At 37.0% G+C, this 19,036-nt stretch overlaps 1 protein-coding gene across 6 annotated transcripts in view; it reads left to right on the top strand.

Annotated features, from left to right (window-relative positions):
* The first annotated feature begins 1,943 nt into the window (after positions 1-1,943).
* The window catches only part of LOC104596847 (pentatricopeptide repeat-containing protein At2g30780-like), a 32,512-nt gene continuing 15,419 nt past the window's right edge, over positions 1,944-19,036 (top strand). The window contains exons 1-4 of one of the 6 annotated variants that reach the window (XR_735110.3): positions 1,944-2,471; positions 10,175-10,716; positions 10,985-12,213; positions 13,199-13,238. Coding sequence is in view for 5 of the 6 variants with exons in the window: in XM_010258175.3 (XP_010256477.1) it covers positions 10,243-10,716; positions 10,985-12,127 (1,617 nt within the window). In the remaining variant the exon portion in view is untranslated. The other 5 variants (XM_010258175.3, XM_010258174.3, XM_088887980.1 and 2 more) reach the window with 5 other exon arrangements.

Below are 19,036 nucleotides of genomic sequence, written 5' to 3'. Positions count from 1 at the left end.
AGCCCTTCATGGCGCCAAAGTCCCTCGCAGCATCTTAAGCACCTCGTGGCACTAAAGTCCCTCACGATGCTAAAGTCTTTCATGGCATCAAAGCCCCTTGTAGCGAAGATGTTAACATTGTTTCGCATCATTGCATATCATAAATCTTGTTGTTTTCCGTTTTTAGAACATTACTATTTGAGCTGTGGCATAACACGTTTTTGCAACATAGTATATCCAAAGAAGAAGAAGAAGAAGAAAAGAGATAATAAGAGGAGAAGAAACTTTGGTAATGAGAGTCTTGATGACAGGTCCTTCATTTCTAGGCATATGACAGCATGTCCAACAATCTCATAACCTTAGATGATTTTGTTATTCTGTTGAAATTCTCTATCATTCCTTGATGAGCACAAAGAAAACAAATAACTCAAGATATCATATTAATCGTGCATTAATCATGCATTGACATCTGTCACACACTTGAAAGCACAACACTCTGCATTATCATTGGATTTATCGAGTGCTTCATTGAAGTTTTCGAGCATAGACTTCTCTTACATGGAAGGATGTCTCTCGCCTACCAAAAGAATAATTACGCTATATTAACCATAGGACCTTTGTCAAGTTTTGAAATGTTTTACTAAGGATTTTAAAATGTTTTCTAAAGAATATGTGCTTGTGTTGTGATTGCACTTTGCAATAAGCTTAACTATTTTGCTCTTGAATTACTTTTGATGTTGTGTTGTTATTGGATTCTAGTGCCCTCCTTTATAGCAAATGTACCTTGATTCCGCAAGGTTTCTGATACCTAAGAGGGGTCTTTCTTCCAAAATGAGTACTTTTCATATTATCATTTGTTTTTTTGTTTTTTGTTTTTTGTTTTTTGTTTTTTTTTTTTTTTACGACAAATGTACCTTGATTCCTAAGGTTCTTGATACTTGGAAATGTTACTTTACTAAGAATAAAATGGCCTGAACATGATGAAATGCTGCTACACGAGAACTCTTTTTCGTCTCAGCCCTCCTTCCTCATTTTGCTCCACTTTCGAGCCTACCCTTCACAAAAATCTTTGTGTGCTTCTTTTGGTCTTTGTTGTTTCGAGCCTAGTTTTCCTATTAGCACACGATTTTTGTTCGGTCTGCTGCCTAAGCCTCCGATTCACCCCAAACACCCGATCAGACCTTTTTGACCTCTCCAAAACACCCAGAAACCTAGAAAACCCAAATTTCACCCCAAAAGCCCTTAGATCCACCGTTAAACCTACCTTATACCTATCTAATGACCCCGATCAACCCTCACTTACACCTCAACCATTAGATCAGATACAACCATCAGACCCCAGAAACCTCCAAATACCCACCCGTAAAATTTCATCCCAAAACACCTTTTCTTACCCCTCCATCGCACCAAAATTCCATTTTAAGGCTTCTGATTGATCAGATTCCAAGCCCACCCGATCCAGGCCCAACTGACCCAACCTAACCTTACCAATCACCTCGGGTTACCTAGAAATAATACCCTATGAAATTTCACCCAAAACTACCTTCATTTGCCCTTCATCACACAAAGATTCTATTTTGAACCTTTAGATTAACCGAATCAAACCCTTTTCGGATCTGACTAATCCAAGCCCAACTGGGCCAATCTGACCCCACCAATCAACTCGGAATGTCCAAAAATCCCTCCTCATGAACTTTCATTCACAAGTACCCCTGTTTTCCTCTTCATCTAAAAAGATTCCATTTCAGACCATCTCACTAGCCCTCACACACAGAACCCCATCTACGGTCAGAACCATCTCAACCCTCCATTCTTGACCCAAAACCTTAGCCGTCTATACCCTGGTTTGACTGCCCTTTGACCCGTTTTGATCATACTTTTCCAAAATTACAATACTACCCCTCGTATTCCCTAAAAGTACAAAAAGGCCCCTGCCTCTCATATGACTTCAACCGAAGCTTTGTATTCGCCCTAACAGGGAGAGAGACGGCAGTGAGGTGATTTTCACCATCTTCTTCCTTCGAAGAAAGAAAAACCAGCGGCAGTAACCCTTTCAGCTCCGGCGTATCCTCTCATCTTTCCAGTAGCCTCCTCTCCCATTCACTCCCTCAGTCCCTCTCGCTCATTCTCCCTCTCCAACGAAACAAACCAAGCGCCAGGGGGCCGACGAGACCACTGTCGAGGGGTTTTCTGGAGAAGTCCACTGTTCATCGTCTTCTCCCTCCGAAGGCGAACCAGCGGCGGCCGCCTTGAGTTTCTCACCGTCGCACTTCTCCATATTCGTTGTTCCCCATCAGACTCGATACAGAGGCGGCGAGCCTCCCTCTAAGCGTCTCCTCTCTTTCCCTTGTTACCGATCTAAAAACTCATCATCGTCACTGCAACTTCCCGTAGCGGCGAAATCCAACCGTTCGTCAGTCGTTTACCAGTTCGAAAAAAAGATCAGAAACGATTACCGTTGCAGTATTCAATCTCAGGCTATATCGACTCTGGTAAATCCTTTCCCTACTGTAGTTTTTTTAATCCATCACCGTAAGGCTAGAATTTATTAGTTTGATATTCATAATTTTAGCATAACTGGTGTTTGGGATGGGAAACGACTGGGAGACCCATTGTCACCCTTACTATTCAGCTTAGTAGCTGATGTTTTGAGTGAGTTGATCTCAAGGGCAGCTGCTAACAATGTGATTAGAGGTGGTGACATGGATTGGGAGGGAGGAAGTGGTGGTGATACATCTATAGTTTGCAAATGACATCATCCTATTTTGTGAAGGGGAAGATGAAGAGCTCCTAAATTTAAAATGATTAGTTCACCAGTTTGAGAAAATTTCCAATCTCAAAGTTAGCTGAGAAGAGAGTTGTGTGGCAGGAGTAGACCTAGGGAGGGAAGAGGTGGACAATCTAGCTAGAGTGTTGGGATGCGAGGTGGGCCTGGGACTACCTTTAGGAGATCCAAATGCAAAGAGTTTTTGGTACCTAGTAAATGAAAGATTCACTAAGAGACTTGCAAATTGGAAGAGGAACTACATCTCCTTAAGTGTAAGGATAACTTTAATCAAGTCTACATTGGCCAATTTACCGGTGTACTTCTTGTCTATATTAAAAGTACCAGTGAAAGTGGCAAACCAGATTAGACCTATTCATGGGCCGGGTAGCCCGACGGGCTGGCCCAAACCAACCTGATCTAAGTCGGGCTTGGACAAGATTTTAGGCCCGTGGGCTTGGGCTCGGGCCTAAAATATTGGGCCCGACTTTTTTTTGGGCTGAGCTTGGGCTTTCTCAAAAAAGCCCAGCCTGAGCCCGAACCCGACTTGATAATGTATTATATTAATAAAATATATTTTATATAATAAAAAAGCATATATATAATTTGTTTTCTTTATTTTTCTTCTCTTTTTTCAAGTAATAATGAGACTTCATTAATCATTTAGGTTTTGAGGTCTTTTAGTATAAATAAGACATCTTTTAATTGAATTAAAAAGGATTGGGCTTCGGGCTTTATATGAGGACCGGGCTTGGGCTCAAGGCCTAGGTCCGATGGTTGGACCGGGCTTGGGCTTGGGCCTAAACATATTCTGTTAATGTAGAGGTAAAGCCTGACCCAGCCCATGAACAGGTCTAAACTAGATGGAGAAGATCATGAGGGACTTTCTGTGGGAATTGGTGGATACAAGAAGGATCACCTAGTGAAGTGGGTAGGGTTGAAGGAGGAATAGGGTTGGGAATATTAGATTAAGGAATATAGCTTTGTTGGGGAAATAGCTATGGAGACTGAACCATAAAAAAATGGCTATGGAGACAATTGATGGACAGTGATTTAAAAGGCACGCCTGAGGCGCTCCTAGACGCACAGGCGAGGCGCATTTTGGGGTATGCCTAGCATAGACTTGTTTGGGCTTGCCTCAAGGGGCATGGTACAAACGCGACTCATAGAATCAAGAATGCACGTTAGCTACTTGAAGCAATGCACTTAAGGAAAAAAAGAGATTGTGGGTTTTTCATGCGTGAAAATGCTTTATTTGTTTGCTTTTATTTTTAAATTTACATTTGAATACACTTTACATGTTATGTTTATATATTTTAATTTTAGATGATAGACTTTTTAAATAATTTATTTTAAAATTTAAGTTTATACTTTTTATTAACATTATGTTTAATGTTTTTTTGAATTTTTTGCATTTTTTTACCTTTTTTTTGAAATTTTACACCTTTCTTAAAAAGGCGCGTGCCTCGCCTTACACCTCAGGCGCAAATTGGCCCTTGCGCTTTTTTTGCTCCTTGCGCTTTTAAAACACTACTGATAGAACATGATAGACTATGGTATAGACAATGACATGATAGACTATGGTATAGACAATGATTTAAAAGGCGCGCCTAGGCTCATAGGCACAACCCATTTTGCGCCTTAGCCCAGACGTGCGCCTTTTGAAAATTTGCTGATTTTTCCTTTTGTTTTTTTTGAGTTTGGCAGTTGGGCCAAGGGTTTTCCGCCCCCGGACTTTGTGCCATGCCCCTCGAGGCCAGCTCAAACAAGTCCATGTTAGGGTCTTAAATTCTTACTTTTCACACAAAAAATAATAATTTTATAGTTTTAATAGCTTTTAAGAAGATATTTTATTAGGATGAATGAATGGACAACATTACCAAATAGGGGATTTTCGAACTAAGAATTTAAGACGCTAACATGGACTTGTTTGGGCTTGCCTCGAGGGGCGAGGCACAAAGGCGGCTTGTAGAATTATGAATGTAATATGTCACATTAGCTACTTGATGCAATTGAGAAAAAAAGAGATTGTGGGTTTTTATATGCTTGAAAATGTTTTATATGTATGATTTCATTTTTAAATTCTCATTTGAATATGCTTTGCATATTACATTTATGTATTTTAATTTTAGATAATAGGTTTTTTAAAACATTTATTTTAAAACTTAAGTTTATATTTTTATTAATATTATGTTTTATATTTTTTTTTTGATTTTTTGATTTTTTAGATTTTTCTAAATTGTGCGCCTTGCCTCAAAAAGGCGTGCGCCTTACCTTGCTCCTTACGCCTTTTTTGCGCCTCGCGCTTTTAAAACACTGGGTATAGAGTCACTGTGAGTATACATGGATTGGCAGACAATGGTTGGGATGTGGATCTTGACCGTAGGGCTTCTCGTTGCTCCCCTTGGAAAGCTATTCCTTGTATTTTTCCCTACATGCTTTATTTATTTATTTATTTATTTCAAATATGATGTCTGTTCAGGTAACAAATTGTTGTTTTGGAAGATATTTGGGTTGGTGGGAGTTCCCTTAGAGATAGGTTTCCCCATATCTGTTCTATTTCAGAAAATAGAAGAAAAGTGATTTCTTCGTTCTTTACAAATAACTCATGGGATATAGGTCTAAGGAGAGGGTTAAGGGAGTAAAAAATGGGGCTGGTTGATGAACTTATTACTCTCTTAGTGACGGTTTACTTGGATCAGTCTTGCTTGGATAGTAGAATTTGGAAACCTTTTCCGTTTGGTTATCACCTGCTCTTCCTTCTTTGATGTTCTCATTCAGTCCTCTAATAGTGTCAGGAACTTTCCAACAAAGGAGGTTTCGTGTAGTCCAATACCTCCAAAGATTAGGGCTTTTTTCTGGGAAGTTGTACTCCAAAAAATCAACACCTTGGATTTGCTGCAAAGAAAAAGGCCAAACATTTGCCTTTCACCCCATGTTTGTCATATCTACTTGGATTTTGGTGAGTCGACCACACATCTTAATCTCCTGTCCATTTGTGCTCTTTATTTGGTTTGGGTTCTCTTCTCTCTTTGGTTGCAAGTGGACACCTCCCTCGAATGTGGTGGGCCTCTTTGACCCACATTTCTTTAGGCAATCAAATAAGCGCAGAACAGTAATGTGCAGAGCTAAAAGAGCAGCTATACTTAGGTCAATTTGGGAGGAAAGAAACAATAGATTTTTTAAGAATGAGTATAGCTCCAAGGAGGACATTGTAGAAAGTATAATGATTAGCGTGATTCACTGGCTGAAAACAGCTGATCTTGTTTACAAATGTCTTAGCTGATGATATCTACAGAAAATGGAGTGCTATGGCAGGTACTTCTCTATTTTAAACAATGGATCTGTTTACAAATGTCTTAGTTGATGATATCTACAGGAAATGGAGTGCTACTTCAGGTACTTCTCCGTTCAAGCTGGTAGTACTGGAAGTTTGGATTCCACCAACACAACAAAGGGCGAAGCTGAATTTTGATGGAAGCTCTTACGTAATCCAGGTCCATTAGGTATAGGGGGTGTATTCAGAGATGGAGAAGGCAGAATAATTACTATGTACTCAGGTCCAATAGGAGTGGGAGATTCTTTGAGAGCAGAGGTCATGGCTTTGCTTCAAGGGGTAAGATTTGCGAAACAGTTAGGACTACACTAAATTGAAATAGAAAGGCATGGTTTCAAAAGTTGCTAATGTCACCCGACATATGTTGATGTCGAGGCTCACCGACATTAAAATGGATGGTAATATAAAAATTACATTATTTTGGTCGACATTTCCTATATTTCGGAAATGTCGACCAAATCGGTCCAAATAACCAAAAAAAATACAGTTTTTCCTATTATGTCGACAGGATGTCAACTAATGTCGACTAATGTACATTAATAATATAATATATTAGTATATTATATTAATATAATACAGTATATTAATATAAATTATTCCATTAATAATTTCAATTTAATATTTCAAATAAAATATTTATAAAAAAGAATTAACAAAATGTAAAAACAAAAGAATAAATTAATTACTTTATAATATAAAACATAAAATACTTTTCAAGTAATAAATATTAACTAGTTAGTATTTTTTTAAAATATTTATTAAAATCAGAAAATGTTTATTAAATTTTATAATAAATCATATTCTACATTTAATATAAAAAATCAGAATAAATTTAATAAATTTTATACTAAATCATAATTTATTATAAATTTAGTATTAAAAATCATAATAAATTCATTAAGTTTTATAAGAAATCAGAATTTATCATAATCTTAATACTACAAAAAGGAGAATCAGTTTATTAAATTTATAATAAAACATAATGTATTATAACTTTAGTATTTGAAAAATCAGAATAAATGTATTTCTATTTACTACTGTGAAATAAATATATTAGAATTTATAATAAATCAGAATTAAAAATAAGAAAAGAAAATATCAGATAACCTTGTAAAAACATCAAAATGCATAATAAATCAGTAAATCGTCATTTACTAATTTGTTATTAATCTTGGTTTCTTAGCTTTATATAATGGTTGGGAATAAGATAATAGTCTAGAAATATGTATTAATGTTTCTTATATCATTTTACAAAATATCTTTGTATATTTCCACAATGTCTCTAATTTTTACAATATTTCCCCTCGACATTTCCGACATATGTCCTATATTTTGGTAAGCGACATTTCCATCGATATCAACATTTTAAACCATGACAGAAGGGGATTCCAAATTGGTAATTGAATGGATGCAATCAGTTGTTTGGGAGCCTGGATACATAGACAACTCATAAGGGAAATATACAATGTAATAAGGGAGGTGGATTCTTGCTTTAAGTTGTTAAAAAAGATCAGCTAATGGGCTAAGATACTTTAACAAAACAAGGGGCAGTTAGGGAGAACATGTTTTGGGCAGCTTTGAAATTCATCTTGTATTGGTTGAACACCCTATACTAGGGGTTGATGTCTCTTTTTTAAAAAGATCTCATTAATGAAGTTATCATTTCCAATAAAAAAATAAAAATAATTTAGAAGATGTAAACAACTTCGTTAATTTGATCCATTACAACAAAAAAAGCAATAAAAAATAAAATAAATCCATTAGGAAAAGAAATGAGAAAATAACAAACTTGGGATGTTAGACTTAGAATAATAAGAAAAAGAACCCACTTGATTTATTAAAGAGTAGGGGTTATCATGGGCTGGACTGAGCCCAACACCAATTATAAGGGCTTTAAGATAGGTTTAATGAGTAATGACTTTGGGCCCATGAAATCAAATAATAAAAGTTTAATTATTAATTTTTTTTTAAATTTAATAACATATAAATAGAACCCATACAAAAAAAATTACACAACCCAAAGTTAAATTGGGCTTGGCTAATCTTTAGGCCTATGGCACAAAACGTAAGGCATGGACCTCATTTAATTGTTAGGCTTTGGCTTGGGTTATCAATCCTTTCGTAGATGAAGACAAGGCCTTCCTTCCCATTCTGTAGCAATGTGGGATTTGAAACAACACTAAATAGTTAGTGCAGCAATTGAGTATTTTCCCAAGTCCCACATTGCTTAGGGAATGAGAATGAAGGCTTTGCCTTCATCTATACAAGGCTTTCCTTAGGAGGACAATTCTCATATTGAATTGACTCAAAGTGTTGACATATGCGTTTCAATTCATAAATATTTACTTATATGTTAAAATAAAACTTAAAACTTTTATATTTTATATAAAATAATATACTTGTGTATATATAGCATAAAACATAATACGTTATATTATAATACATATATGTATATTATATTATATTACGGGTTGGGCTGGGTCCAGGATACCATGAAACATGTTTTTGTTCTTGTGGTGGTAGATGGTAGCATAGTTGTCAAGGTGACGCCTAGGCGACAAGGCACCCTTTTAGGCTCGCCTCACCTAATCGCCAAACAGTTTTGTACTATGTATTATAAAATACTTTTTTATTCTTTATTTTTTGACATTATAATTATAAAATATGCACTATTAAACTAAAATATTCATTTTGTGTGTTTATATACTAATTTCTTTTTATTATTTTCTTATTTGTTAGGGTTTAATCAATATAAACATTGCTAAATGTTGTATTGAACCCTCAAAGACTTTTAAAACCGAACCAATAAGTAAGGAAGAACTTAAAATTTTGTCTAATCAACACATTTTCTGATCAGCATATTTTCTTTTCTTATTTTCCTATAACAAAAATAAGGGTTCAGCCCCTATATTTTTTGAAATTTCTTTTCCTTCTTTTTCTTCTAATAAATATGTTGATTTTCTATACTTTAACATGAACTCTACTTTTCTCATGAAAATTATGAATAATTCTTAAGGAAATATGGTTATGGTACCTAGGGAACTACCCTAGGTAAGCGCCTAGGCGACTAGGCGACAAGGCGCCCCTTGTCACCTAGCCTCGCCTTGGTGCCTTGAAAACTATGGATGGTAGTTCAACTTTTTTGTTAGAGACAACCCAGGATAAGAGAGTAAAAATAAATATTGTCATGGATATTTTCAGCCCTCTTAAAGGTATTAATACCACAAGTGTTAGTTTATGTGGAATTTGAGTATTTCTTATCTTTTGTTTATATTTTCATACCACAATTGAGAGGTTAACTTTTATTTGGTATCTTTGAATTTGAGTTTTTTTTTTTTTTCATATTTTATATAGAATAGGCTAATGTAAAATTTTGTATTTTTGTACATTCCTTTAGATTTGTGCATTTCTTTCATTTTTCTTAATTTCCTGTATTTTCCTGCAAATTTTCTGCATTTCTTGCAATTTTCTGTATATCCCTCAAATTTCCTGCATTTCCTGCAAAATTCCTGCAATTTCCTGTAACTTTCTTGCATTGCTTTTTGCAATTTCCTGTATTTTTGGGTATGAGGGTTTGGTCAGCCCATATCTGCCATGTGGCAGTCATAAGAAGGACAAAAAAAAAGTCTTAAAATGGATTTTTGGTTATGCAGGTTTACCCAACCCATATATGGCACGTGGTAGTCACAAGAACAGATAAAATCTCGTCTTCTCTTAAAATAGATAAGCAATTAATATGGGTTCTTTGTTTTGTGGATTTATTGATGTACTCCAGAGGGGGTGACATCTTGTCACCTAGTTATGTTGTAATGTTTTTTCCCTTCTAGCAATAAATTTTCGTTTTTATTTAGTATGGGTCACTCACTAGTGGGTGTAGGTCTAATTGGGATGGTTGGCACTTGGCACTCAACCCACATCCAACTGAACCCATCCATTTACCTCCCCTCCCTTCCTCTCTTTCTTTTACTTTCTAAACCTGTCTTAAAGCTTCGGTCAAGGTTTTAACAGAACTTAAATATTTTTAATAGTATTCATTCCGTTGTATAACATTGACGGTGATATTCTCATTCCTTTCTTCATCCTTTGACATTCAGGTTTTCAGATGAATCAATTTTTCAGTCCATAAACCACTGAAACTCCTACCAAACGCTCCTACTATTCAATGCAGCGAGCCTGGAGAATCTCAGAGGTCAAAGTGGAGCTGCTGCTTCTGCATAGATGTTCCCTCACAAATCCCAAATCCCTAATCAATCCCCTCTACAGGATTCCATGGACTCTGAACAACAGATTTGTTAGGGAATTCTCCGTTCAGAAACCTTATTCCTGCAATGAGAAAATTTCCAGGCTAATTGCTTTATTTGAAAATAAGCCTCATTCGTTAGGCAATAATACAATTACTTTATTATCAGAGAAGCCCGGTTCATCAGGCAAAATCGGCTATAGAGAAATTCTACGGAAGAGGGTGTCAAAATTAGCAGTCAAGTTGGTAGCAGCGGATGCCGAAGAAGACCCGAAGAGCATCTCTGGGAATTTAGAGGCAAATGAAGCCGTTTCATTATTTCAGAGTTATTCTGATGGAGATGCATTTGTTGAGCTGTTGAGGCAGTTGAGTTCATTGCCTCGGTTGGCACTAGAGGTACTTTTCTTGCCAGATTTTGTTTTTATAGGCTCTGAAGGCATTCAAAAGAACTATTGTGTATAAAATATTTTGTTTTCCTTCAACTGGGTTGTTCTATGTTTTCATTTCTCATTTGCTATCTGCATATATTGGGTGAAACAAAGAAAGAACAAACTGAGTAAACTTTTATGAGTAAGATGGAACTTGTCAAACAAACAAAAAAAAGAACAATTTCTTGGTCTGTTTATCGTTTACATTTGTTTCATTTTCTTTTAATTTTCTGCAGGTATTTAATTGGAGGAGGAAACAGGTTGATAATGGCATTCCAATGGTACTGAAGGAATATGTAAAGGGTATAACCATTGCTGGTAGAGCTATGAATGTTGATCTTGCCTTGGAATTATTTAATGATGCTGCTAATAGGGGAATTAAATCAACTTGTACTTATAATGCATTGATGGGTGCTTATATGTACAACGGATTTGCTGAAAAGGCTCAGGCGGTGTTCCGAGACTTAAAGAGAGAACAAAACTGTAGCCCTAGTGTTGTAACATATAACATGCTTATTTCAATTTTTGGTAGACAGATGATGGTAGATCACATGGAGACAGCATTCAGTGAGATAAATCAGTTGGACCTCTTCCCTAATGTAAGTACATACAATCATTTAATTGCTGGATATGTTACAGCTTGGATGTGGGACAAAATGGAGAAGACTTTCAGGATTATGAAGGCGAGCAATGTCAAGCCTGATATTAACACTTACTTGCTAATGCTTCGAGGGTATGCACATTCTGGTGATTTGGAGAAGATGGAGAGTATTTATGCATTGGTGAAGGACCATGTCAATAAGAAGGAAGTGCCATTGATTAGAACAATGATAATTGCTTACTGCAAGAGTTCTGATAAGGATAGAGTTAGAAAGATTGAGGAACTAATGAAGCTTATTCAAGAAGAACAATATAGACCTTGGTTGAATGCAATGTTAATTAAGGTTTATGCGCAAGAGAACTTGGTGGAAGGGATGGACAATTACATACACCAGGCTTTCGAGCACAACACTTCAGTTACAACAGTAAAAATTATGCGTGCAATCATCGCAAATTATTTCAAATGCAATACGGCTGACAAACTTGAAAATTTTATAAGACGGGCAGAATCTGCTGGGTGGAGAATATGTCGGTCCTTGTACCATTCTAAGATGGTCATGTATTCTTCACTGAATCGTTTTGAAGAAATGGAAAATGTCTTAGAAGAGATGGGCAGGTTTAACCTTGATCCTTCGAAGAAAACATTCTTGATAATGTACAAGGGTTACATGCAAAGTGGGCACAGAACTAAAGTAGCACGTATACTAGGCATGATGTGCAAACATGGATTTGAAATTCCATTGGATCCCATTTCTTCACATTTCAAAGCAGTGGAGTAAAGTATACTCAGAAAACCCTTAACGGAATCTCTTTTTAATGAAAATTTGCATTGGTGTTGGGGTTTTGTCTTTATGTAATGTTTGGGGTAATTCTCCTCACTGATTGTAATCCTTTTTTTCTTTAATTAATTTTCTTATTATAAAAAAAAATAACAGAACATTAACAAATCACATTGCTGATGATTTAGGACATCTGAGTAGGCAATTTTGGTTTTTAAATGAAAGCCATGTAAGTCTCTGAATGATCTCATGCATTCCTTCAAATAATACTTTCAAGGTTCAATACATGTACATTTTTTGTCATTTTTTTCCTGATGCTTAGCATGGTTATGCTAAGCAATATCTTCTTTGTGAATAAAGGTAATCTTTCAAGCAGCAAATTCTCCATAATGCCAGGTGTATTAGAGAATATGGGAAATGAAAAATTATATATGTATTTTTTATCCATGACAAATAGATTGTATTCATTACAGAAAAAACTCCATACTGCAGTTAGTTTAAAAGGTTTGTTTTGAACCTCAATTCCCCAGTGGTCCTACATGAGTTTCTTGGCCCAATCGTAATATTACTTCTATTCGGCCCACTTGTATTAACCCCTTTTAATTTTTCTTTTCCACCTTTAACCCTTTAAATTTTTAAAGCTTCTATTTGTTCTCCTCTCGACTGACCATCTCCTCCTTCAACCCTAGTTTCACCTTCCAGTTTCTTCCTTTTTGCTATAACATCTTCTACCGCATCAAACAGTGTAAAGGTGGGATCACACCTTGCCACCACCATGCACAACTCAAAATTTCTCCCACATAAAACAAATCAATTGGAGAAGGGATGGATTTCACATGCTCTGACTCAATTAGGATTTGTGTGAATTGAACCTGCTCCCATAGTCTGTTATGAAAGTCAAAGTGTTTATATCTACCACAAGTATTCCCTTATAATATGTTGTGCTTTTTAATGTATTTTATTATGCTCTATGGTACTAGCAAACAAAGTGGTACCCCCCTCTTTTTCATTATTTCTGTTTTTTCTCCAAAGTTTCTAATGATAGAATTGGATATTGTTTGATGTTTGCAGATTTTTAGAGATGGATTTTGGAGATGCCAAAACTTTTAAGGTATCTAGCAGCAGATTTTTTTGATATTACATTTTCATTTTTAATTACTCAGTCCATGTTTATTGCTTGCGGATGCCTACTTTTGTTGTAAATAGAATAGGTGTGCAATCAAGCTGAGTCAAGCTAAACTTTGGCATGTCTTGGCTTGGCTCAACTAAAATACTAGTATACTACTAAGTTTGAGTTCAATCTTGAGCTCGATTCAAACTTCATTTTCCGATTTGAGCTCAGTTTGATTAAATATTCGATGAACTTGAATTTGGCTCGAAAGCTCAGAAATGAATATATCTTTATACTATATATATGATATACTTCTTTTTTGTAATATATAGTATATTCTTATATTATATATAGAATATAAATACATATTTTTCATAAGTATATAAGATATTTTTATATTCTATAATATATTATACATATATTATGTATGTATGTATGTATGTATGTATGTATGTATGTATGTATGTATGTATGTATGTATGTATGTATGTGTTAATCAAGCCAAGTTTGCGAGCTTTCAAGCCAAACTTTTTATTGGTCAAGCTCAAGCTCGGATAACTAATTGAGCTTACCCTAAGGTTCGAACTCGATTCGAGGTCGATTAGAATCAAACTCGAGTCAAGCTTAATTCGACTGTAGCCTTAAAATAGAATCTACACGTGTGCCAAAGAAGTGTTTCTTTGATGTGGTGGCCGCCCAACTTATTCCCAAGGTGGACTGCAAAATTAGTTCATATCATATTCTTATATATCTGATCTGTCTAGATTGGGATAAACTAGTTTTTTTTGGTGTGACATTTTTGGGCAACTATTTATTGCACTCAGTGTTTTAAAAGTGCAAGGCGCAAAAAAAGCACAAGGGCCAATTTGCGCCTGAGGCGCAAGGTGAGGTGCACGCCTTTTTAAGATAGGCACAAAATTTCAAAAAAAAAGGCTAAAAAATAAAAAAAAGTCAAAGAATTCAAAAAAATGCCAAAAAAATTAAAAAAAATGCAAAAAATTCAAAAATATTAAACATAATGTTAATAAAAAATATAAACTTAAATTTTAAAATAAATTATTTAAAAAGCCTATTATCTAAAATTAAAATACATAAACATAACATGTAAAGTGTATTGAAATGAAAATTTAAAAACAAAAGAAAACATATAAAGCATTTTCAAGCATGTAGGACCCACAATCTCTTTTTTCCTTATTTGCATTGCTTCAAGTAGCTAATGTGATGTAAAAGTAATCATATTGCATTCTTGATTCTACGAGTCACCTTTGTACCATGCCCCTCGAGACAAGCCCGAACAAGTCTATGTTAGGGTCTGAAATTCTTGTTTCTCACATAAAAAATAATGATTTTACAACTTTTATTGCCTTTCAAGAATACATTTTATAGCCTCAAGGGGTGCAGTCGGGGGCGGAGCCCCTAGCCCAGCCATTAGAGTAAAAAAAGCACCTATGCTGAGGCGCAAGGTACATTAGGTACACGCCTTTTGAAAGGGGTGCGCCTAGGACCTGGGCAAGGCGCATACCCCAAAATGCGCCTTGCCTGTGCGCCTAAGTGCGCCTTTTAAATCATTGATTGCACTATGCTAATTAAAGCATAGAGTTCTTTTTTCTTATTTGTTTTTAGTTTTTGAAATTTTATGGTCAAATGTTTATGGAATTGAAGGTATCTGTCTAGGAATGACCATTGTTGGTAAATTGGTTCTTGTAAGTTGACATTTTTTAGCTGTTGTTTATAACAATGCTTCTTATTTGATCCATAACAATGGCAAGATATAAAATTTCTATCTACTTGTGCTTGATGGTATGATGCTGGAAGTGCTAATAAAATTCTATTTTGGGAAAATCTCTAGCTAGGGGACTCTTTGCTCATAGACATATTTCATTCTTCTTTTTTCTCTAACAAGATTTTTTTTTTTGCTGAGCATCTTTTCTCTAACAAGATGAAACCTATTTATAAATTTTGGGTTCATTCTTCTAGTGGGGTGGCTTGGGATCTTGGTTTTAGGAGAGGCCTTAGAGGGGGAATATGCATCCTTGATGGACTTGCTATCCCTTGTTAGAATCGGTTTCTTTGGATTTGTTGTATGTAAACTGATGTAGGACCAGATCAGTTCTAGTCCTTAGAGAATGTTGAATGGTCTTCTTGGATCAGAATTTTATGGCTGTTGATGGCTGTAATGGCTTCTTGAAGGAATAAGAGAAAAATAGGGAGAGAAAGAAGAGAGAAAATACATGGAATCACTCACAGGGTGCCTAAATCACTCTAGGGCATGTGAATCACACTCACCATAGCTAGCATAAGCTGAAGAAAACTTGATATAATTCATTGCCTTTGTGTAAAATGTCCAATACATATTTATAGACTCTAAACTCATAATAATCCTAGGAGTCAAACTGTTAGACTCAATAATCCTAGTAGGACTCAAACTAAGTTGTCATATCCTATTTCAATTCAAAGAAGACTCAATAACTCTAATCCTACTTATGCAATGAATATGAAATTTTAAACATAAACAAACTATAACTAGACAAGCTAAACCTTATTATTGGACCCCATAGTAAATTGAAAAATGACAAAAATACCCATACTGTCCAAAAATACAGAAATACATAAAATATTATTTTATTATATAATAAAATATCATAAAATACTTGAACAGGAAGGTGTTGATATTATCCAAACTGAGGGAGGAAAATGTTGAGAATACACAGCTAAGAGAAGGAAGAAGTCTAGTGGTTGGTTTGTTACCTTGGAAGAGAAGTACGACAAAAGGAAGAGACAGATATTAGTTATCCTTGAAGGTGTTTGGCAACAGGGATGGACAACGGTGGCTAATGCTCTACACAGGAGATTAGTCAGTAAGGAATCAAAGGCAGTGAAGGTACAAACAAAGAGAGTAGTTGGCGGACAGAGTAAGAAAGAAGAGATGACAGAAAGAAGAAAGAGACTAGAGAGGCTGGGCTTAGAAGACACAGTGGGAACCCAAGGAAAGCCAACTGTGGCATTTACTATTCCAGAACCAAGAATTGCATTGGATGGGGAGAAAGGAAACTGGGAAAAGAAATATATCTTATCCGCGAGGGAGGAGGTGAAGGACTGGAAGGGGTTGCTAGAAGAGGTGACAACGAAGCTTGGATTGAACCAGACGGTCATCCTTATTCCTTTCAACGATAGGAAAGCAGTCCTTGATGTGGGTGAGTTGTTGATGGATTTCACTATGTTGGAAACGAGTGAAGGTCTTGTAAGAATTAAAAACTGGTGTCCTCATTCAAATGAGGTTGCTGCTGTAGATGGAAGCTTTAAACTCAAGTTGTTGGGTTTACCCTTTCATCTCTAGAAAAAATCAACCTTGGAGAATCTGGTGCAGGCGATGTGCGGTGTTCTTCTATCGTATAAGACCACAGATTTGAGGGCAGCACACTTGAGAGTTGCTGGAATGAAGCTTGAGGAAGTTCCAAGGGTAGTACAAATATGCGCAGAAGACTATTGGTATAAAGTCTGGGTGAGTTTGGAAGTTGAAACGTTGTAGTGGCTGGGGAGTTTGAAGCTTGAGGGAGATGATGACGTGGCAAGATGGGTTACAGTTGGCAGGTTTGAGCAAAGGAAGTCTGGACATGTGGTAGCCGTTGGAGTGAAGGTTTCTCTGAATGAGGAAGCTGAAAAGTCTAAGGCCAAAAGCAAAGAGGCATTTGAGGAAAAGTTTTCAATTTTTTTTGAAAACCAAAACAACTCTACCGCTGTTTTGTCCTATGCGGACTTGGTCAAAGGGGTAACCAGGTCAGACTAGGGGGTTCGGCTCAAGACTAAGTTCGAGCTACGCACCTCACTCTCTGAACCAACTGGTCCATTTCCGGGTCGGGCGGTTCTCACCGAGCTTAAGGGCCACAATCAGCTTTTGGACTTATAAGTGGTCACGTGAGTCGAATCTCTACTCAGCCGTTGATAGACAAGAATTTTGGTCTATCTTCTTCTTCACGTGGCTCGACCCTTGGGAACCAAATTTTTTCTTCAGGCAACCAGAGATTATCGAAGAGGAAGCTGGGCTGGTTACCGGTGACAAGGCAACCAGGACAGATCAGAACGAGTAAGGCCAAACCCGAGGTACTCTAAGGGGAGTAAGGAAGAATGTGAAGATGAGGACAACGGATGGGTAAGTTGCGCCAGTTCAGAGGAGATGTCAGACTCAGATGTTGAAGCTGAACATCAGTGAGAAGATCGTCAAGGAAAGTTGGAAGATGCCCTGAATACTGATATCCTTTTCTCAGAGCACGTCGCAGAGGATCCTTTCTTGCATAATTCCTCCACTAGGTGCGGATGGCTGAACGTTGTCGAGCATGCCTTAGAAGATGAGGGGGAAAATCTTACACCAAGTAAGGGAGAGCCAAACCAGGAGAGTAACTTAAGACAAGGGATCTGCAAGAGGACTTTGGTTGTTCATCATAATTCGAGCAGAGATGGCACAGACGGGGATGAACGACAGAGCCTTGGAAGTACGAACAAGGGTGAAGTTAGCCTAGGTGCCGACCAGATAAGCCCTACACGAAGAGTGAATGGACTAACCCAGTTGGTTGTCTCTTCTCCTTCTCCTTCAATCCCAGGTAAGGCCGTGGTTTTGATTTTAGATACTAATGTTTGCTCTGCCTGTGATGTTTGTCTTTCAGATCCTAGTCGTGTCCCTTTACTGAATACCCATGGCCCAGAGGTTGATGCTGAGGGGGTTGGGGAGTTACAGGAGGGGGGTGAGAAGGTGGGGAGGGTTGGGAGAGTAGATACAAATGAATTAACCAAAGGGGAAACTAAGGAGGACAGTGGTAAGGAGGAGGAGGAGGGGAATAGGAGTGAGGTAGGGGGGGGGGAAGGAAGAGAAGGGAGAGGAAGAATTGGAGTCATTAGCTGAATTTGTAGAAAAGTTAGGTTGTAAGGTGAGAAACCTAAACGAGCTGAAACGGTACTTACGGGCTGAAAAAGATGGTGGGAATAGGAGGAAGAGGAAGAGAAGGGTAGGTGAAGCTGAGAAATTAAAGTTGGAAGTGGACGTGAACACAGAGGATAGAGTGAGGAAAGGGAGGGGAAGAAAAGGAGGTTACTAGAAGGAAAGGGAGTGGGGCTAGGCAGAGTTGTGGAAGGAATGAAGATTGTAAGCTGGAATGTGAGAGGATTGGGGGGTGTAAGGAATAGAGCTTTAATAAAGGAGGTTTTAAAGAAAGAAAGTCCAGACATTGTTTTAATTCAGGAATCTAAACTTATGACTTTTGACAAAAGGTGGGCAAGAAGTGTGTGGAGAGTGGATGGATTGAGGTGGGTTATGAGCCCCTCCTAGGGCTCATCTGGAGGGTTAATTACTTTGCGGAAGGATGAAGTAGTGGAGGGAGTGGAAGAATTAGTGGGAAGGTTCTCAATTTCTGTCAAATTTAAGCAGGTGTCGGATGGTTTTGAGTGGGTCCTTACCAATGTTTATGGTCCCAATGATTACAAACAAAGGAATGAGCTTTGGGAGGAACTTGAAGATATTAGAGGTCTGTGGGAGGGGCCGTGATGTGTGGGAGGGGATTTCAATGTGATAAGGTTCATTGAAGAGAGCAATAAGGTGAGACAATGGAGCACTATCGGCATGAGGAAGTTCAATGAGTTTATTAATGCTTTTGAGTTAAAGGAATTGAACCTTTCTCATAATAGCTTCACTTGATCTAATCTCCAAGCTGAATCTATCTGCTCCAAATTAGATAGATTCTTGTTCACCACAGACTGGGAGGAGCATTGAAGAGATGTGGTGTCAAGGGTTCTAGCTAGAGTTACTT

The sequence above is a fragment of the Nelumbo nucifera genome, chromosome 5 (assembly GCF_055504915.1).
Source record: "Nelumbo nucifera cultivar China Antique chromosome 5, China Antique-T2T, whole genome shotgun sequence".
Classification (NCBI taxonomy): Eukaryota; Viridiplantae; Streptophyta; class Magnoliopsida; order Proteales; family Nelumbonaceae; genus Nelumbo; species Nelumbo nucifera.
Note: the sequence above shows the minus strand (reverse complement) of the source record. Positions and strands in the feature narration are given on the sequence as shown.